At 50.1% G+C, this 22,050-nt stretch overlaps 1 protein-coding gene across 2 annotated transcripts in view; it reads left to right on the top strand.

The window, feature by feature from the left end:
* STAB1 (stabilin 1) overlaps positions 1–22,050 on the top strand; it is an 829,863-nt gene that overhangs the window by 767,558 nt on the left and 40,255 nt on the right. For both annotated transcript variants that reach the window (XM_069206091.1, XM_069206090.1), the window contains exons 66-67: positions 10,954–11,106; positions 18,895–18,999. In XM_069206091.1, coding sequence (XP_069062192.1) covers positions 10,954–11,106; positions 18,895–18,999 — 258 coding nt within the window. The remainder of the gene's footprint in view (positions 1–10,953; positions 11,107–18,894; positions 19,000–22,050) is intronic.

Here is a 22,050-nt window from a genome sequence, read left to right as displayed (position 1 = left end):
CTCCTCATTAAGGTTTTAGCAGCATTGGGCCTAATGCCTATAGTAACAAAACCCTAAACGCACTGAATATATGAAAAAACACATAATATTAAACAGATAGTGTCACTCAGTACACTTTGAATGTCTAATCCAGAGGGCTATCAGAAAGGTTGCTATTCCAAACATAACAACTCGCCTTCTGCCAGTGCTCAGAATTCGGAACACTTCAAGACGGTGTCTGGAGCCAGTGGTCCCACATAAAGGGACTATCCACTTAGATCTCAGGTGTTTGGAATAAGGGCAAAAAAATAGTGAGTGCTTCACAGATTCTGGTCCTCCTTCACAAGCTAGACACTGGTCATCAGAGGAAGCTTGAGTATGACATTTGCTGCAAAATAACTTAGTAGGAAGTGTCCTATATCTAAATTGGAGGAATAATTTTGTCGCCATAGGTCGAACAATCTTATCAGTTGTGTGTTTCTATTGGGAGTGGGGTTTAAAATGCATAAACGCTGAGGTAAGTGATCTAGTGAATTTGATTCGCCTTTCTACCATGATCGATTCCCAAAATCCTTCCTTAAATCATACTCTAGATATCTGGGATATCTTCGCCAATTTCTTCCTGGCCTGTTTGCCCTGACCCAGGTTAGCCCTAATATGTGAATATAGTGAATCGTGCATGGTTTTCATTCTCACTAATTTTGCTTCTTGAGGGAAGGAGGACAGCAGATCCACCTCCTTTGTAACTGTGATCTTAAAAGTTTCAAGGGCCACAGGATTTTTTTCCACCCAACCCAATCTTATAGTCCTTAGGTTATTGGCTTGGGACAGAACGCCCAAATCTCTATGACCCCTGAGGACAGCTTCCATCCCAGACATATCAAGCATGATTAGACTTGATGCGTTGTGGTCACTATCTATTCTTTTGACTACCTCCATGTTATGTACAACACCCCAAAGCCTGTGGTCAACCAAACAACAGTCAATACGACTTGAGCATCCAGGTTTGTTATATGTCATTTTCCCCTTTCAATCAGAAATGGAAGGTCATACTGCAGACTTATACCTAACACCTGGGCTGCTTTTTCAGTCCATCTGACAGTGGGGAGATCAAACTGGGGAATATTCCAGTTTTGGTCCCATTCTAAGGTCAAATCTATGGGGGTACCTGCGAATGGCTCAAAAGTACAGTTGAAGTCTCCTGCCACCAATAATGGGATACTGCCCATATATTCTGCAACGCGGTGTCAAGAATCGTTAATGTGCTACCTTCCATATTACTGGATCGCACCCAGTTAGACACATTATAGACTCGTCTTCAAACCAGAAGGAGGGGCCAAATCAATGGCCAGAATATTCAAGGAGTAAATCAGGGACGTCATTTAGGGGTCACCAGGATTGACTACACCGACCCCCCAGCTTGTCCCTTGCAACATCTGGCCCTGCCTTTGTGACCCCTGGCAAAATCATGTAGCAACATCAGTGGCAGGAAAACAGGGGCAGCTCTTCCTTACGGATGTTGCTTGGGGCCTCACTTCCTTGTTTTCAATCAGTTTTTTTATTACACAAATAGTGAGCAATATTATAATACTCACTATTAACGTAATAAAAAATGGAGTATAGCTGGGCTATGACCCTCCTTGGTAGCTGAGGTAAGTAAAAAAAAAAAAAAAAACACTGTGAAATGTATGTTGTGTGCGTGCTTGCAGGTGTGCGTGTGCTTATGTAAACAAAAGTGTGCACATGCGTGAATGTCTGTGTATGTTCGGCATGTGTGTGTAAGTGAAAGTAAAGATACAATAGCGTGCAATGTCACTTCCGCTATCCCTGGAATGTGGTGAAGTGATATCCATGGAGTCAACAGGGACAGTTTTACTCTTGCACAGGGGGTAGCTTCTACCCATATTGCCAGGCCCCCATGCGGGCTACCTTTACTTTTCTTGACCACATTTAGGCAGTAAGAAGTGAATCCACTCCTATGAAAGGGGTCATACTCCATGTTTCCTGAAACAGACACATTTCATGAGAATCCATACATTTGCCCCCTTTCCTCCTCTGGAAGCATCCTCGATATCCCAGCTACATTCCAGTCCAGGATTTTTAACTGGGTTTGGTTTGTAGAAAGGGATTGAGATTGGGGCCTGGTTCATGGTCACACTGCAGTGGGTCTCCAAAGTAGGACCACTGCTTGTGCAGCCCTCGTATTTCAATCTCCCACGTCCTTGCTTGGGCGGCTAATGGTACAAGCAATTCCTTGTTCAGCTCCTCAGCTACCAGACGTTTGACCAGGGGCAGGATAGGGGCCCTAAATAATATTTCCCATGAGGCAGTACCCGCTATCAGGGCCTCCCCCTTCGTGGCCACCCACACCCTCTGCCTGAAGTCAGTCCCGCTGGGCAGCAGAGCCACTTGCCATAGCAGTTCGCCCCAAACCAGTGCTTTTCTATTCAGAGGAGTCTCAACCAGGGTTACGTGGTACTTGACCATGATGGATGTGTTGGCAGAAGGAACTGTGTGAGAATCTATGGCCATCAGCAAATTAATTATGTCTTTACGAGCAAAACATACTTCAATCATGTAACACATCTTCTCAGGAGTAGTAATCCTCTCAACTTCATCCCTTATGATAGCGTAGCAATGTCTGGTTTCCCTAAACCAGTGGATGACCTTGTTTGTAAGTGACTCATGGTCGTCTCTGATGGCAGAGGCTAGCTTGGGCACCTGCGTGACGAAAACTACTGCCTCCCTGCTCAGATCATGGTTCTTAATATAGGACCCATTTTGGACAACCCCCTAGGTGAGAGATGAACAGATCTCGGGCACAGATTTCACCTCCCTCTATGTCCGCCTCACCTCCCTCAATCCTCCTTCCCAAACCTTTACCTGTCGGGCCCCCCTAAAAGCATGTAAACCATCCCTTACCCAAACTGGGCCTCGCGGGGCGGGGTAGGGTAGTGGGCATCACGGTTAGGATAGGAATGGGGCGAGGGTCCAAAAATGGTTGTTAATGTAGCAGGCTTGTTCCACTGAGCTGGGGGGCAGGCACCCTGCAGATCATTTTCGTATGGGGACCCCTTGTGTCGGTTTACTGCCCCCTTAGATTGGCGGGCTGAGCCCGGATCCTGATCTTTGCCTACACTGTCCTCCAGACCCTCCCCCATTTTTTTCAGAGACGCTACCTCATCCCTCAGGCCTTCAGTTGTGCCCCTCAAGCTTTGGAACAGGGATAAAATGTCCTCATTCGGAACGTCCAACCGGGGCACATAAAACCCCTCTGTACAATTGTCAACTGCGGATAAGGCAGCATACTTATTGCAGCAATCAAACTGTTCAGAGACTTGAGCATCTAAGGCCTGCTCAATAGAAGTGCTTGACTCTTTGCTGCCACCAGAGCCACCCCTACCTGCACGAGTACCGTGACTCGTTGCTGCCACCAGAGCCACCCCTACCTGCACCTGTGTGAGTACCGTGACTCGTTGCTGCCACCAGAGCCACCCCTACCTGCACCTGTGCGAGCACCGTGACTCGTTGCTGCTACCTGAGCTACCCTACATGTGCAAGTACCATGACACTTTGCTGCCACCAAAGCCACCCTACCTGCACCTGTGCGAGTACCGTGACACGACGCTGCCACCAGAGCCACCCCTACCTGCACCTATGCGAGTACTGTGACTCGTTGCTGCCACCAGAGACACCCCTACCTGCACCTATGCAAGTACTGTGACTCTTTGCTGCCACCAGAGCCACCCCGACCTGCACCTGTGCAAATACTTGACTCTTTGCTGCCACCAAAGCCTCCCCTACCTTCACGATTACCATGACTGGATGCTGTCACCAGAGCCACCCCTACCTGCACCTATGCAAGTTTTATGACTCGATGCTGCCACCAGAGGCACCCCTACCTGCAGGATTACCGTCACTCGATGCTATCACCACAGCCACCCCTACCTGCACCTATGCAAGTTCCATGACTCGTTGCCGCCACCTGAGCCACCCCTACCTGCACCCATGTGAATACCGTGACTCGTTGCTGCTACCTGAGCCACCCTACCTGCACCTGTACAAGTACTGTGACTCATTGCTGCTACCTGAGCCACCCTCCCTGCACCTGTGCGAGTACCGTGACTCGTTGCTGCCACCAGAGCCACCCCTACCTGCACCTGTGCGAGTTCTGTGACTCGTTGCTGGCACCAGAGCCACCCCTACTTGCACCTGAGCGAGTACCGTGACTCGCTGCTGCCACCAGAGCCACCCCTACCTGCACCTGAGCGAGTACCGTGACTCGTTGCTGCCACCAGAGCCACCCCTACCTGCTCCTATGCAAGTACTGTGACTCGTTGCTGGCACCAGAGCCACCCCTACCTGCATATGTGCGAGTACTGTGACTCATTGCTGCTACCTGAGCCACCCCTACTTGCACCTGTGCGAGTACCGTAACTTGTTGCTGCCACCAGAGCCACCCCTACCTGCTCCTATGCGAGTACTGTGACTCGTTGCTGGCACCAGAGCCACCCCTACCTGCATATGTGCGAGTACTGTGACTCGTTGCTGCCACCAGAGCCCCCCCACCTGCACCTGTGCGAGTACCGTGACTCGTTGCTGCCACCAGAGCCTCCCCTTCCTCCACCTGTGCGAGTACTGTGACTCGTTGCTGCTATCTGAGCCACTCTACCTGCACCTGTGCGAGTACTGTGACTCATTGCTGCTACCTGAGCCACCCCTACTTGCACCTGTGCGAGTACCGTAACTTGTTGCTGCCACCAGAGCCACCCCTACCTGCACCTGTGCGAGTTCCGTGACTCGTTGCTGGCACCAGAGCCACCCCTACCTGCTCCTATGCGAGTACTGTGACTCGTTGCTGCCACCAGAGCCACCCCTACCTGCACCTGTGCGAGTTCTGTGACTCGTTGCTGGCACCAGAGCCACCCCTACTTGCACCTGAGCGAGTACTGTGACTCTTTGCTGCCACCAGAGCCACCCCTACCTGCACCTGTGCGAGTACCGTAACTCGTTGCTGCCACCAGAGCCACCCCTACCTGCATATCTGCGAGTACTGTGACTCGTTGCTGCCACCAGAGCCACCCCTACCTGCACCTGTGCGAGTACCATGACTCGTTGCGGCCACCAGAGCCTCCCCTACCTGCACCTGTGCGAGTACCGTGACTCTTTGCTGCCACCAGAGCCTCCCCTACCTGCATATGTGAGGGTACTGTGACTCGTTGCTGCCACCAGAGCCTCCCCTACCTGCACCTGTGCGAGTTCTGTGACTCGTTGCTGGCACCATAGCCACCCCTAACTGCATATGTGTGAGTACCGTGAATCTTTGCTGCCACCAGAGCCACCCTACCTGCACCTGCGCGAGTACCGTGACTCGTTGCTGCCACCAGAGCCACCCCTACCTGCACATGTGCGAGTTCTGTGACTCCTTGCTGGCACCAGAGCCACCCCTACCTGCTCCTGTGCGAGTACTGTGACTCGTTGCTTCTATCTGAGCCACTCTACCTGCACCTGTGCGAGTACTGTGACTCATTGCTGCTACCTGAGCCACCCCTACTTGCACCTGTGCGAGTACCGTAGCTTGTTGCTGCCACCAGAGCCACCCCTACCTGCACCTGTGAGAGTTCCCTGACTCGTTGCTGGCACCAGAGCCACCCCTAACTGCATATGTGCGAGTTCTGTGACTCGTTGCTGCCACCAGAGCCACCCCTACCTGTGCGAGTGCTATGACTCGTTGCTGCCACCAGAGCCACCCCTACCTGCACCTGTGCGAGTACTGTGACTCTTTGCTGCTATCTGAGCCAATCTACCTGCACCTGTGCGAGTACTGTGACTCATTGCTGCTACCTGAGCCACCCCTACTTGCACCTGTGCGAGTACCGTAACTTGTTGCTGGCACCAGAGCCACCCCTACCTGCAAATGTGCGAGTACTGTGACTCGTTGCAGCCACCAGAGCCACCCCTACCTGCACCTGTCCAAGTTCCGTGTCTCGTTGCCACCACCTGAGCCACCCTACCTGCACCTGTGAGTACCGTGACTCGTTGCTGCCACCAGAGTTACCCCTACCAGCACCTGTGCGAGTACCGTGACTCCTGGCTGCCACCAGAGCCACCCATACCTGTGCGAGTATCGTGACTCCTTACTGCCACCTGAGCGACCTTACCTGCACCTGTGCGAGTACCGTGACGCCTTGCTGCCACCAGAGCACCTTACCTGCACCTGTGTGAGTACCGTGACTCCTTGCTGCCCCTGAGCGACCCCTACCTGCGCAAGTACTCCGACTGGAGCTGATGAACATTTTGGGAATGCGCTTGGCAGTTTTCCCTTTGCCAGAGGGGGTGGACGGGGCTTCAGGTGGGTTGGTAATTGTAACATTTAGGACATTGGAGGTAGAGGGAGGTTGAGGATTAACGATATCATTGCATTCAGATAACAAAGAATCTATCCTGTCCATCAATTAATCAATCAATCAATAATTTCTTAAGCGCGCTACTCACCCGGTAGGGTCTCAAGGCGCTGGGGGAGGGTGTTACTGCTCGAAGAGCCATGTTTTGAGGTGCTTTCTGAAGGCTAGGCGGTCCTGGGTCTTGCGTGGGTTGGTGGGGAGGGAGATCCAGGTTTTGGCGGCGAGGTGGGAGAAGGATTTGCCGCCGGAGGTGGTGCGTTGGATGCAGGGGAATGTTGCGAGGGCGAGGTCGCCAGAGCGGAGCTGGCGAGTCGTTCGTTGAGGTAGGTTAGTCCGGTGTCGTGGAGGGCTTTGTGAGTGTGGATTAGGATTTTGAAGATGACCCTTTTGTTGATGGGCAGCCAGTGAACGGATTTGAGGTGAGCGGAGATGTGCTTGTGGCGGGGGAGGTTGAGGATGAGACGTGCGACGGCGTTCTGGATGCGCTGGAGTTTTCTCTGAAGCTTGGCTGTGGTCTCTGCGTAGAGAGCTTTGCCGTAGTCCAGTCTGATGCTGACGAGGGTGTGGGTGACCGTTCTTCTGGTTTCTATCGGAATCCACTTGAAGGTCTTGCGTAGCATGCGGAGGGTGTTGAAGCAGGAGGATAATATGGTGTTGACTTGCTGAGTCATGGAGAGAGAAGAGTCTAGTATGAAGCCGAGATTGCATGCGTGGGTGGTCCTAGGGTGGCAGGCCACCATGAGTTGTTCCATTCTGTCTTGTTGGGTCCGAAGATGATGATCTCGGTTTTTCCTGAGTTCAGTTTGAGGTGGGTGCTGTCATCCAATTAGCGATGGCGAGGAGTCCGGTGTGGAGTCCATCACACTATTACCAGTTCCCACTGGAAACAACTTTATGGTGCTTGAGTTCCTGCTGTCCCCATCCTGCGCCTTCCTTTTGCCCATCGCTGCACAAATAGCTTTTTAGTGCCCACAATGTTAATAAAAAGATGGTAACAGAAAGGGCCAGAAGTGCACATGGTTGTAATGCTTCATTACCTATAATGATCGCAGATGGATTATGGTTACTGAAGTCAGTGATGGATCGATGGGTTAGGGCACGAGATTCTGGTCTTAAAGTGTGGAAAGATTGGCCTGATGGAAAGTGACACCCTTATATGGTTAGGTGCTATACTGTACACATAGGGGGTGCTGTGGTTTTTACAGTCAAGAGTAATGTTATCCTAAGTATTTCCACAAGCCTGATGTTTATTTGTAAATTACCAGGTAGTATTAAGAATTGTGTGTGTATTAAATGTACTTTTGCATTTCTAAAGACAAAGCACAGGCTGGACAATCATTCATTGTTGTTTCTGCGTGCCAGCAAATGGTGATTACTGGCCACACAACCTCCCCTGAGTAGGCCTTTGACTGCTCTGCTTTGCTAGCCTGAGAGAGTTGAGCGCTACAATGGGGAGCTTAGTTCCTACTGAAAGGGTGATTGTAGACCCATTACTTGTGCAGGCTGCACAACTAATGGCCTGTTTCCTTAAAGAGGGGATGGCCAGGGGTGTACTGAGAGTGGAGGCGGTACAGGAGGAAGCGAGGGCTTCTATGTGCTGCCCTGAGCGATGTCTGCATGAGACGCCACAGTACAGGAGGAAGAGATGACTTCTATGTGGTGTCCTGAAGGATGTCTGCATGAGACGCCACAGTACAGGAGGAAGAGATGACTTCTATGTGGTGTCCTGAAGGATGTCTGCATGAGACGCCACAGTACAAGAGGAAGTGAGGACTTCTATGTGTTGTCCTGAGGGATGTCTGCATGAGACGACGTAGTACAGGAGGAAGAGAGGACTTCTATGTGGTGTCCTGAGGGATGTCCGCATGAGACGACACAGTACAGAAGGAAGCAAGGACTTCTATATGGTGTCCTGAGGCATGTCTGCATGAGACGACACAGTACAGAAGGAAGCGAGGACTTCTATATGGTGTCCTGAGGGAAGTCCGCATGAGACCACACAGTACAGGAGGAAGCAAGGACTTCTATGTGGTGTCCTGAGGAATGTCCGCATGAGACGACACAGTACAGGAGGAAGAAAGGACTTCTATGTGGTGTCCTGAGGGATGTCTGCATGAGATGATGTAGTACAGGAGGAAGAGAGGACTTCTATGTGGTGTCCTGAGGGATGGCCGCATGAGACGACACAGTACAGAAGGAAGCAAAGACTTCTATATGGTGTCCTGAGGGATGTCTGCATGAGACGATGTAGTACAGGAGGAAGAGAGGACTTCTATGTGGTGTCCTGGGGGATGTCCGCATGAGACGACACAGTACAGGAGGAAGAGAGGACTTCTATGTGGTGTCCTGTGGGATGTCCGCATGAGATGACACAGTACAGGAGGAAGCGAGGACTTCTATGTGGTGTCCTGAGGGATGTCTGCATGAGACGATGTAGTACAGGAGGAAGAGAGGACTTCTATGTGGTGTCCTGGGGGATGGCCGCATGAGATGACACAGTACAGGAGGAAGCGAGGACTTCTATATGGTGTCCTGAGGCATGTCTGCATGAGACGACACAGTACAGAAGGAAGCGAGGACTTCTATATGGTGTCCTGAGGGATGTCCGCATGAGACGACACAGTACAGGAGGAAGCAAGGACTTCTATGTGGTGTCCTGAGGGATGTCTGCATGAGACGCCACAGTACAAGAGGAAGTGAGGACTTCTATGTGTTGTCCTGAGGGATGTCCGCATGAGACGATGTAGTACAGGAGGAAGAGAGGACTTCTATGTGGTGTCCTGGGGGATGGCCGCATGAGACGACACAGTACAGGAGGAAGCGAGGACTTCTATGTGCTGCCCTGAGGGATGGCCGCATGAGATGACACAGTACAGGAGGAAGCGAGGACTTCTATGTGGTGTCCTGTGGGATGTCCGCATGAGATGACACAGTACAGGAGGAAGCGAGGACTTCTATGTGTTGTCCTGAGCGATGTCTGCATGAGACGCCACAGTACAGGAGGAAGAGAGGACTTCTATGTGGTGTCCTGAGGGATGTCTGCATGAGATGACAGCAGGGTTGTGAAACTGTACAAAGTGCATCCAGATGTCTGAAGAACGGGATGCTCTGAAAGTCTATTTTTCCTGGTAAAAAAATCCACGTATCCCTTTTAGTGCCATGCACTGAAGTGATAAATGATGGCCGGGTTCTTTTTACATCAGAGCTGTGATATTAGCCTCTGCTTATGCTGGGGCTCATACTGTACCAGGGGTGGGATTTTAGCAATTGAAAATTACTGCTGACAGGGGCATGAGTAAAATGTGCTGCAAGGAGGGAAATAAGGTAGGTGCTTTGGAAATAAGGTTTCTCCACAGTGGAAATATTTTGTTCCTGGAGAAAAAATGTAAACAAAATAACAAGTGAATTGGCAAATGCTTAGCAGGTTCTTGCAGGAGGAAGTACACCCGTGCAGCGCCCCTCTACCGCCACCACTTGCGCCATATCTGCTCTGCGCAGGCCTTAAAAGTGCAGGAAAAAAATGATGCAAAGAGATCTTTTAGATTTCTTTGCACCATTTCTTCGCCCCCCCCCCCCCCCCCTAATGGAGGAACACCCCGTTTGGGTACATTATGCCTGGCGCAGGTATAAAGTAGCGCAAAGGGTTACAAAGTGGCACAATTCATGCGTTGCGCCAGTTTGTAAATTTGGCGTGGTGATTTTGGCCTCGTTGGGCCACATAAGCATAAAATAAATGGTGCTAACGTGGCACAAGGAGGCGCTGGGGGCTCTTAAATCTGCCCCTCAGTGTCTCTTATGCAGCATAAATGTACTTTAATGAAGTTATACCGTCACTGGTGTGTTAGAATATGTTCAGAAGTGTTTATATTTAGAACTTTCTGGCCAGATTCACTCCTTCTCAATATCTCATACTTCCTCCCAAAAGTCATTGAATAACCTAGAACCACTACCGGATTTCAACTTTAATCTCAATTGACTTGTTCCTTAGATATTTCTTATTTCGTGGAACGTAGATCTGAAGTGTAGAACTGTAACAATTCTTCTAAGTAGTATTACCTCATTTATACCCACATACAGATTGTAGTCTGGAATGGGGGATATGTAACTTCACTTAGCTCCCCGTGGAGCAGGTCCAGTTCTAGGTCCCTCCAGACATATTCTGGGATTGACCTCCATATGTGGAGCGATTGGGGGGTCTATTGAGTGTTAGTTCAGTGCTGTGTCACCAAGTGTAGAGGAAGTCATCAGGGAATCTTCTGTCCATTGATCGATGTGTCCTTTAATGACGAGCCGCTCCTTGTAGGTAGAGGTGATGATGAAAGCCACTTCTTGGTGATGGGCTGCTGAGCTGCCACAAAGACATTTTTTCAACAGTAGAGCATGTTCATGTGCGGTCACCACCACTCCCCCTACGTGTGTTCCTCCTATGGTGTGAGTTCTATGAACGTTGTCCCTCATTCTGAGCATTGTGTGTCGTATGTTGTTACAGTAGTCCGACACGTATGTCCTCCATGTACAAAGCCCCTGTGTTCAAGCACTATGTGTATTGCGCTTCTCTTTCCCTCCGCAGACTTTGACGTGGAGGGATATTGAGCACCACGTGTCTGTGAGCGGAGTCCTGCTTGTGTCTTACAACCTCACAGAAGGAAGCCTTGTCCCATCCAGAACCGGTTACAACCTCTCCATCTCCACGTGCTCGGCCATGAACTGCACCAGTTCCCAGGTAAGAAACTCATCAGCACATGGCTTTTGGAGGTGTCCGGGAAGCACAGAGCTTGGGGCTCGTTCAATCTGTGTCTGTTATCTCGCTTCTTCTCTACTCCTCCATTAACCGGTCTCTTTGCTTCCGGTCACTCCCTCCATCTTCTCCTAGTTTCATCACCCTTTAGTAAACCTCCCACTTGTCTGTGGGTTTCATCCGTGGGTTCATGGTCCCTTCACTCTCTACTCTTCCTTTCACATGTTTACTTCCTGCCTATCATGGACTCTTGCTGCCTCTTGTTTTCTTCTTGACGTCTTGTCTGCCCGGTTTGGGTTCCTTCCTTTGTGTTTCCTCTGTCACTCCTTCACTCACCTTCCCTCGGTCATTTGTTTATCTCCTTCCCTTTGCCTTCCTCCCTTGACTGTGGACCAATCACTTTTTAATTCCATAGCAAAGGCCATGGTAAAGCCTCAGATGGTTAGAGACGCCTAGCCACAGTCCCTTTAATGTGATTTAAAAAGTGGGAAGCTAAAAATAGAGTTAAACCCTAAAGAAGCAATATTAATAAAGCAAGAATTGGCTAAGCCAATGAGTCTGGGTTGCATTACCTTGACGATACCAGCTGCAGAAACCAAACCATGACTGTAATAACTGCAGACACAGAGCGGCCCACTTCTGATCCATGAGACATTGTGATGTAAAAAAAATCGCAACAAAGAACTAATTTTGAGGTTGAGCATAGCAGCGCGCAAGTGCTGCTTTTCCGACGTGTTGGTATGTATCTGGGCTTTTAACCACGCACATCACTATCACTCGTTCATAGGCCTGCCCCTCAAAAATGCTTTATTTTTATTGATAAATGCTTCACGTTTGTCCCTCCTTGGGGTGGTTTAGTTACCGCTTTGGACATCGACCCTGTTACATGGCAAATTGCACTTTTGCTGATACGTTTGACTGCAGGCGAACTTCTTTTTCCTTTTGTGTCCTGCTTCACGCTGATGACGCAGCGCTTTGAATTGGCTGCTTATGTGAAACTCTTTTACTTTTCATTTTCAATTTATGTGGCAAGAAGAGTCCAGTTAGGAGTTTACAATGCTAATAGCTTTACCGCGAGCAAATGCGAGTCCCATTGCTTTGCAAATGCTTGTTAACATTCCCAACAACATAATGTGACGTCAGTAGCACAGTGTGACCCTTCGCACAGGGCTGTGGTCCTGCAGTATTAACTCATCAGCTCTCACAAGAGGCATCTGAAGCTCTCTGTAGCCAGACACTAAACAGTAAATTGTGTATTGATGGGAAGTTTGGCAAGGCAAAGGTGGTTGTGTTAAAAACATTATCTCCTCAGCCTTGTCATGCACCCTAGTTATCACCACTATGCAGTAACCTTTCATGTACATTATTATATAATATGATTGTAACTTTTTCCCCAAACTCTCCACAAACACCCCCTCATCGCACATTGTATTCAGGCTGGAGACATTTGCTCACTGCATTCCACCACTGTCCCCTGAGTGAAGGGAGCATCACATTCCCTCACTCTGTGTCACACACAGGGGGGGCGTCATGGTCCCTCGTGCACTGTATACAAGGGTTGTCCCATTCCCTCACTTTGGGTCGCATACAGGGGGTCGTCATGGTCCCTCGTGCACCGTATACAAGGGTTGTCCCATTCCCTCACTCTGTGTCGCATACAGGGGGTCGTCATAGTCCCTCGTGCACTGTATACAAGGGTTATCTTATTCCCTCACTCTTGTTACATACAGGGGTTGTCACAGTCCCTCGGGCACCGTATACAAGGGTTGTCCCATTCCCTCACTCTGTGTCGCATACAGGGGGTCGTCATAGTCCCTCGGGCACCGTATACAAGGGTTATCTTATTCCCTCACTCTTGTTACGTACAGGGGTCGTCACAGTCCCTCGGGCACCGTATACAAGGGTTGTCCCATTCCCTCACTTTGTGTCGCATACAGGGGGTCGTCATGGTCCCTCGTGCACCGTATACAAGGGTTGTCCCATTCCCTCACTCTGTGTCGCATACAGGGGGTCGTCATAGTCCCTCGTGCACTGTATACAAGGGTTATCTTATTCCCTCACTCTTGTTACATACAGGGGTCGTCACAGTCCCTCGGGCACCGTATACAAGGGTTGTCCCATTCCCTCACTCTGTGTCGCATACAGGGGGTCGTCATAGGACCTCGGGCACCGTATACAAGGGTTATCTTATTCCCTCACTCTTGTTACATACAGGGGTCGTCACAGTCCCTCGGGCACCGTATACAAGGGTTGTCCCATTCCCTCACTTTGTGTCGCATACAGGGGGTCGTCATGGTCCCTCGTGCACCGTATACAAGGGTTGTCCCATTCCCTCACTCTGTGTCGCATACAGGGGGTCGGCATAGTCCCTCGTGCACTGTATACAAGGGTTATCTTATTCCCTCACTCCGTGTTACATACAGGGGTCATCACAGTCCCTCGGGCACCGTGGGTGGTGCTATTCCCTCACTCTGTGTCGCATACAGGGGGTCGTCATATTCCCTCGTGCACCGTATACAAGGGACGTCACTCTGTGTCACACACAGGTGGTTGTCACAGTCCCTCATGCACTGTATACAAGGGTTGTCCCATTCCCTCACTTTGTGTCGCATACAGGGGGTCGTCATGGTCCCTCGTGCACCGTACACAAGGGTTGTCCCATTCCCTCACTCTGTGTCGCATACAGGGGGTCATCATAGTCCCTCGTGCACTGTATACAAGGGTTATCTCATTCCCTCACTCCGTGATACATACAGGGGTCGTCCCAGTCCCTCATGCACCGTAAACAAGGGTTGTCCCATTCCTTCACTCTGTGTCGCATACGGGGGGTCGTCATAGTCCCTCGTGCACCGTATACAAGGGTTGTCCCATTCCCTAACTCTGTGGCGCATACAGGGGGTCGTCATGGTCCCTTGTGCACCGTATACAAGGGTTCTCCCATTCCCTCACTCCGTGATACATACAGGGGTCATCACAGTCGTTCGGGCACCGTATACAAGGGTTGTCCCATTCCCTCACTCTGTGTCGCATACAGGAGGTCGTCATAGTCCCTCGTGCACTGTATACAAGGGTTGTCCCATTCCCTCACTCTGTGTCGCATACAGCGGGTCGTCACAGTCCCTTGGGAACCGTATACAAGGGTTGTCCCATTCCCTCACTCCGTGTTACATACAGGGGTCATCACAGTCCCTCGGGCACCGTATACAAGGGCTGTCCCATTCCCTCACTCTGTGTCACACACAGGGGGGGCGTCATGGTCCCTCGTGCACTGTATACAAGGGTTGTCCCATTCCCTCACTCTGTGGCGCATACAGGGGTCATCACAGTCCCTCGGGCACCGTGGGTGGTGCTATTCCCTCACTCTGTGTCGCATACAGGGGGTCGTCATGGTCCCTCATGCACCGTATACAAGGGTTATCTCATTCCCTCACTCCGTGATACATACAGGGGTCGTCACAGTCCCTCGTGCACCGTATACAAGGGTTATCTCATTCCCTCACTCCGTGATACATACAGGGGGTTGTCACAGTCCCTCGGGCACCGTATACAAGGGTTGTCCCATTCCCTCACTCCGTGTTACATACAGGGGGTTGTCACAGTCCCTCGGGCACCGTATACAAGGGTTGTCCCATTCCCTCACTCCGTGTTACATACAGGGGGTTGTCACAGTCCCTCGGGCACCGTATACAAGGGTTGTCCCATTCCCTCACTCCGTGTTACATACAGGGGGTTGTCACGGTCCCTCGGGCACCGTATACAAGGGTTGCCCCATTCCCTCACTCTGTGTCGCATACAGGGGGTCGTCATGGTCCCTCGTGCACCGTATACAAGGGTTATCTTATTCCCTCACTCTTGTTACATACAGGGGTCGTCACAGTCCCTCGTGCACCGTATACAAGGGTTCTCCCATTCCCTTACTCTGTGTTACATACAGGGGGTCGTCATAGTCCCTCGCGCACTGTACACAAGAGTTGTCCCATTCCCTCACTCTGTGTCGCATACAGGGGGTCGTCATAGTCCCTCGCGCACCGTACACAAGAGTTGTCCCATTCCCTCATTCTGTGTCGCATACAGGGGGTCGTCATAGTCCCTCGCGCACCGTACACAAGAGTTGTCCCATTCCCTCACTCCGTGTTACATACAGGGGTCATCACAGTCCCTTGGGCACCGTGGGTGGTGCTATTCCCTCACTCTGTGTCGCATACAGGGGGTCGTCATGGTCCCTCGTGCACCGTATACAAGGGTTATCTCATTCCCTCACTCCGTGATACATACAGGGGTTGTCACAGTCCCTCGTGCACCGTATACAAGAGTTATCTCATTCCCTCACTCCGTGATACATACAGGGGGTTGTCACAGTCCCTCGGGCACCGTATACAAGGGTTGTCCCATTCCCTCACTCCGTGTTACATACAGGGGGTTGTCACAGTCCCTCGGGCACCGTATACAAGGGTTGTCCCATTCCCTCACTCCGTGTTACATACAGGGGGTTGTCACAGTCCCTCGGGCACCGTATACAAGGGTTGTCCCATTCCCTCACTCTGTGTCGCATACAGGGGGTCGTCATGGTCCCTCGTGCACCGTATACAAGGGTTATCTTATTCCCTCACTCTTGTTACATACAGGGGTCGTCACAGTCCCTCGTGCACCGTATACAAGGGTTCTCCCATTCCCTTACTCCGTGTTACATACAGGGGGTCGTCATAGTCCCTCGCGCACCGTACACAAGAGTTGTCCCATTCCCTCACTCTGTGTCGCATACAGGGGGTCGTCATAGTCCCTCGCGCACCGTACACAAGAGTTGTCCCATTCCCTCATTCTGTGTCGCATACAGGGGGTCGTCATAGTCCCTCGCGCACCGTACACAAGAGTTGTCCCATTCCCTCACTCCGTGTTACATACAGGGGTCGTCACAGTCCCTCGGGCACCGTGGGTGGTGCTATTCCCTCACTCTGTGTCGCATACAGGGGGTCGTCATATTCCCTTGTGCACAGTATACAAGGGACGTCACTCCGTGATACATACAGGGGTCGTCACAGTCCCTCGCGCACCATATACAAGGGTTGCCCCATTCCCTCACTTTGCGTGATATACATGGGATTTTTACATTAGAGGGGTTGTCACCCTTTTTACATGAGGGCAGCACACAGAAGCTATACCTGATGTGTGCCTTGTAGTTTTACAGCTGCAGTACACGGTAGCAGAAGTTGGCGCTATGCACCTGTAGTTAATGAACCTGCCAAATGCATTTGACTTGATGAACCGGTCCAAATTATAGCACAAAATGTTGGACAAGGAGTCGCCCAAGCAGACCCTTACTTGCTGGTTCGCTTGCAGACCGGCACAGCCGCCTGTGTCCGTTATGGTCTAGGCGATGAATGAACCACTTCTTTTAAGATCGGACAGTGAGTACGTCAGGGGTGTGTCCTGGCCCCGTTTCTGTTTACCCTATTTATTAATGAATTAGGCTGAGAGGGCAAGGATGCTGAGGTGGCACTCATTATGCCGGCGATGCTGTCCTCATGGCACGTACTGCGCAGTCTGCAAGCATTGATAGTCATTCGTCTGTTTTATGGAAAACATGGATTTGCGGACCAAAGTGATGAAATATTTCATGACGGCCTGTAGCCCACGATCAGCTAAAACCAGGTCACATCATATTGGTGGTGTCCTAGTTCGCTCAGTACCATGGAGTTCTCCTTGACTCGAGCCTTAAGTGGGAAAATTGTCCTAATGCCAGAGCACGTCAGTTTGAGCGGCCATTGAAGGTGTTGTCAGATTTTCAAGCAAATTAGGCTCAAGACTGCTTAAGGAAATGTTAGAGATTCATAAACCTAAAGCCATCTCCATTGCTTGATATGGGGCTGGTATCTGGGCGCACAGTGTTGCTAACGCACTCCAGCTGCAAAACAAGGCGATGGATGTGATGCTTGATGTAATCTCAGCCAATGGCAATCACGGGGGCGCATCCCAATCCATCCTTCTTTGGCTCACCAGGCCACGCCTGTTCGGACCCAGCCATATGCGCATCAGTCTTGACCCTGTTCCTCATGGGAACAGTCCAGCACGAACTGCCCAGCCAGGTCCTCACGGGACCGGAAACAAGCAGCCTGGGACCGGGTTCAGGGATTCACCCTTCATCAGCCAGGCTAGCTTGAATCTAGTGACGCAGCGAGCATGGGACCCACATCTGCGCATACCCGGTGCTCTTATGGCGACAAAAGCGAAAACAACAAGGTGATGGATGGAGTGCTTGCATTAATCTCAGTCACCGGCAATCGCTCGGGGGCTTCCATGTAGCTGGGCCCAAACCGGGGTGACAGGGTGGGCAACAAAAACAATGGACTAGGATGCTGCGCAAGCAAACGCCAGTGACTGAGACTAATTCAAGCATTCATCCATCACCTTGTTGTCTTTGCAAGGCACTCCAGTTAGAGGAGAATGCCTTCCTTCCAAGGGTTTTGTCTATCCGTAAATCAACATCTTCCGATCTGTCCTACTGAGCCTGGACTAACTCAGCAGATCTGATAAAGCTCCGCCGGCCGGCTCTGTGGTTGAACATCTGGAGTAAAAATAAAACCCTGCTTAGCTGTAAGATTACTCTGGATTGTCGCTCGCTAGAGCACGGGGGCCACATACCCTGGATAAAATGTTAGAAAAAGCTTTGAAAAGATTGGTTTACTGGGTGTTTTCTCCTCACCAGAAGCAGGAAATCTTTGTACTAAGGAAGTGTTAAACAACTATTCCTGGGGAAATGTAATGAGAAGAGCCTACTGCTAGAGGCGAACCCCACATGCCACTGCACATCTATTTGAACCGTATCTTGGATGTGACTCTAACGTCTATGTTAGGTATTTACTGACAAGGATTTGTTTTAACATTGTTTGTTTTCTAGTAAATTGTGGAATGTAAGAATGAATCCTGGTCCTTGTGACATGAAGTCTCTGCAGTCCACAGTGGGTCCCACTCGGTGCTGCAGGTTTTCCAGAGCTCCACAGATACGTTTTTATCGCCTATATTTGGTTCCAGTGATTGTAGATATCCTAGAACTGCCCTCCTCTTCCCACAAGGTTCACCATCTGATTTGTGAATCTGTTGGTAGCTTTTTACATTGTTCAATTAAAATAAGAAGTAAATTGTCTGTTACATAGGATCCTTCTGGAAAAAGACAAACACTGCCCCCATGCTTCCTGCTGCTATGCCTTCTGCACTTCTGAATCTTTCTAAATAGATAAATTATATTTTTTATTTTATATTTCATGTATTTTATGTCTTTTATGGCCAACATGGGCCTACTAGAGAATACTGAGTGACACTGACACACCATAGCACCAGGGCCCTCATTCTTGCTGTCCATCGTCACTCGTAGAGCGGAGGAGCTTCCAGCTGAGGACTTACCTCAACCAAGGTGCAGCTAAAGTCCGAGCCTGAACCTTACCCCTTAGGCGAGAGCCGATGCAGCCCAGTATGTCTCATTCTCCTCCAAAGCCTCCTTCGAGCCCTTCTGCTTCCCCAGTTATCCTTCCTCCACCCTGCGGAGTCTCTTGTGATACCCGCATCCTTCTGCGCTGAGCTTCTCTCCGCTGCTGCTCTATCCAGGCGTTTCATTATCTGAGGCGGCCTCGAGCTCCCTCTCTGTCCCTCTCCAGCCCCAGTACATCTCTTGGTTTTCATTCCACCACTTCTATCCTTTTTAAAGTTTTGAATCCAACCCAGATCATCCACCATTAGCTTGAACATTAAACACATTTGGAGTATCTTGTTCCCGTACAGGGTTCGATGATGGTAAACAACAGGGTGATTGTGGACTTCGACATCTTTGCCTTCAATGGAATCATTCACTCCATCAGGGGACCTCTCGCTGCGCCTCTGGAGACCGTGAGTAACTTACTTTTACTCTTGTGTATATACATGTCTCCTAACAGGAGCAGAGAGTAAGAAACACACCTTCACAGGCCCCCTGTTGTCATGTGTTCAAAGTGGAGGCAGGATTGAGCAGACTTCTTTAGTCTCATCTGAGGCTGTTTGTTGGTCCTGCAGGTCCCACCTAGAATATTGTGCCCAGGTCCAGAGCCTCATATGCAGCTGTGTGTCCACTTCTGGAGGCCCCATCTGCGGGCGTGACTGTCCAATATTAGGGGCATTATCTGGATTATCATATGTATTTATTCATGTGTGTTAATGTATGTTTGATGGTATGTGTGGCTGTAGATACACATGCTTAGCATAAGTCCGCCATCTAGTCTTGGGCTCCGAAGTGTGCAAGTTGTTTTTCTTGAAAGAAGTCTGGTGAGTACCAAAGTATAGCGAGTCCTGCTCTTGCTTGCAATGCGCATGGTTGTCGACTCCATTGTTAGATTGTTTTTTTCTGCCATCTGGTTGGCGCATGTGCTCCTCTGCTCCATATGGTATTTTCGTTAACTTACTAGTTAGGCCTTTAAACGTTGGTATTGTTATTGATCGTAGTTACTTAGACAGCTACATCAGCCGTTTGTCAACATCAATGCGTTTTCAGTCAACCGAGGCCAAAGAGGCCTTTGCCCTTCTGGGTGAATTTTCTCTCTTTCCTTGACATCTCTTCCACTCCATGTCCATCTGGTGATGGAACGGACAGCATTAAAATTTGGCCCACATTATCACGCCAACACACCGACCAACATCTGCTGTGCAAATTGTGCCTTTCGCTGGACCACCAGGAATCCACCTGTGAGGCCTGTCAGTCATTTCGATAGAAGTACATGCTTCATGATCGGCCTGCAAGAAGACTTAAGATGTCCTGATGCATCACTGAATACTCTCCAGACATATTTGGGTCTGAAGAATACAATCAAGAGGCCCAAACTCAAGTGTTGGCAGTGGACGAGACCAGCTTTTCTCAGGACGACAGCTCAGGGTCCAAGCTCAAGATTCAAGACCTTCCACCAGGATACTCTGCGAGTACTGTGCCCCCTCCATCCAGCCACATCCACAACAAACCATTACAAAAGGTCGACCATCCACTTCTGATTGACTAAAATCTCTTCCCCGTCACCACTCCCCTTGGACTATGGTCGGCACCAAATTACCTTATTAGATATGCCCAACCTCGGCTCAGTGCCAAAAGAGTAGCACAAAATCCTTGGCCAACAGTCATCGGCCTCGAGCCAAGACTTGGAGTCGAAAACCTCGGCACCGAAACCCAGACCATCTTCAGTGCCGAAACCAAGCACCTCGGATCCAAGACCTTCAACATTGAAACCTTTGGTGTCAAAAACTGCTTCTGAGCCAAACTCTCACTCCATCTCCAAACAAAGGGACAGATCCGATCCTGTGGAACCCGTTCTTCAATGGGTACAGAAACATTTTGACTCTAGACAAAAAGAGCTGGTCATACAACCAAACACTGGTTGTATTCGGGCTACATCTCCTGAAAGAAAGAAAAACCCAGCTGAGAGACACCTGAGTTTTGAGGACGTTTTGGAGATTCCCCCGCCTACCATAACACAGAAAGAAAGTGGATAAAGCCATTAGTCTACCACTCATCAGCCCACCTCTACCACCACCTGTGGCACCACAAGCCCATTCCCCATCACACTCGCCTCCTGGAGACACACACTATTCTCCACAGGGGGTCTGTTCATTCTTATGTGGAACACAGGGCCGATGGGGCCCAACAGGATTTTGGGGATGGATATTCCATTCCTCCCCAGGATGATTAGTGCCACAAATATGAGACAGACCCACATACAGACATGGATTCAGATCGGTATCCAGCAAAACCTTCCCCAGCAGACGATACCACTACATATCACAAAGTCATATGTAGAACGGCTAACTACCACAAAGTTCAGTAACACACCAAAGCTCTTGAAGATGACTTTTTATTCGAGACCCTTTCCTCATCACAACGCTCAACACAATATCTGCCCATGCCCAAGGGCATGCTGTGGCATACACCGGACAATTTTAAAGAACTGGTCAAAGCCCGAGTTATCACACCAAGGGTTGCTAAAAATTATAAGCCATTCCCTAACGACTCAATATACATGCAGGGTCAATTACCACTCGAGACTCTAGTAGTGGCAACAGCATGGAAAAGGGCACATTCCCAAACATCTGGCGAGGCACTTTTATCAGATAAGGAAAGTAGGAACATTTCAGGTTTCAGTGTTCAAGCCGAAAGTGCAACAAAATATCATGGCACTTCCCTATGATGGGAAGCACCTCAGGTAGACACTCTACTTGGGGAAAAAAAGATAACAAGACGGCCAAAGCTATGGGTGCGTTATAAACTTCTGCCCAACAAGGGATTTTTTGGTTGCTCACCATATCGGGGAGCAGCAAAAACCACAGACACCTGCACCTCATATCAGGGTCCCCAGTCATAGGCCACGTCGCCTAGGGGATACAATAAAGGGTCCCAAAGAGGCAGCAGTTCCAGAGACAGGGGTGCTTTTTCCAAACCATCCGTCACCGCACCTTGACTTGCCCACCATTCCCCCGATCACACTAAACCTGTTGGAGGAAGAGTTCAGAGGTTCTTTCCTGCCTGGCAGAATATCACCACCGACCAGGGGGCGCTGAATATTATCCAACTTGGTTATTGCCTGGCACTTACTTCCACATCTCCAAACATTCCACCCACACCTACAGACTGTCAACAGATCATCAGCGGCTGCTCAAAGAGGAAGTCCAAGCTCTTCTACAAAATTTGTGCCACTACACCGACAGGGCACAGGAGTCTTCTCCGTTTACTTCCTTAATCCCAAAAAGGACAGGTCTTTAAGACCAATTCTGGACCTCAGACCTTTAAACAGATGCATTCTCTCAGAGCACTTCCACATGGCCACCCTTTAAGATGCCATTCCGCTGCTACAAAAAGGTGACTTGGCCACGGCCACATTTGACCAGAAGGATGCCTGCTTTCTCATACCAATTCACCCAGTACAC

Source organism: Pleurodeles waltl, chromosome 9, assembly GCF_031143425.1.
Source record: "Pleurodeles waltl isolate 20211129_DDA chromosome 9, aPleWal1.hap1.20221129, whole genome shotgun sequence".
Taxonomy (NCBI): Eukaryota; Metazoa; Chordata; class Amphibia; order Caudata; family Salamandridae; genus Pleurodeles; species Pleurodeles waltl.
Note: the sequence above shows the minus strand (reverse complement) of the source record. Positions and strands in the feature narration are given on the sequence as shown.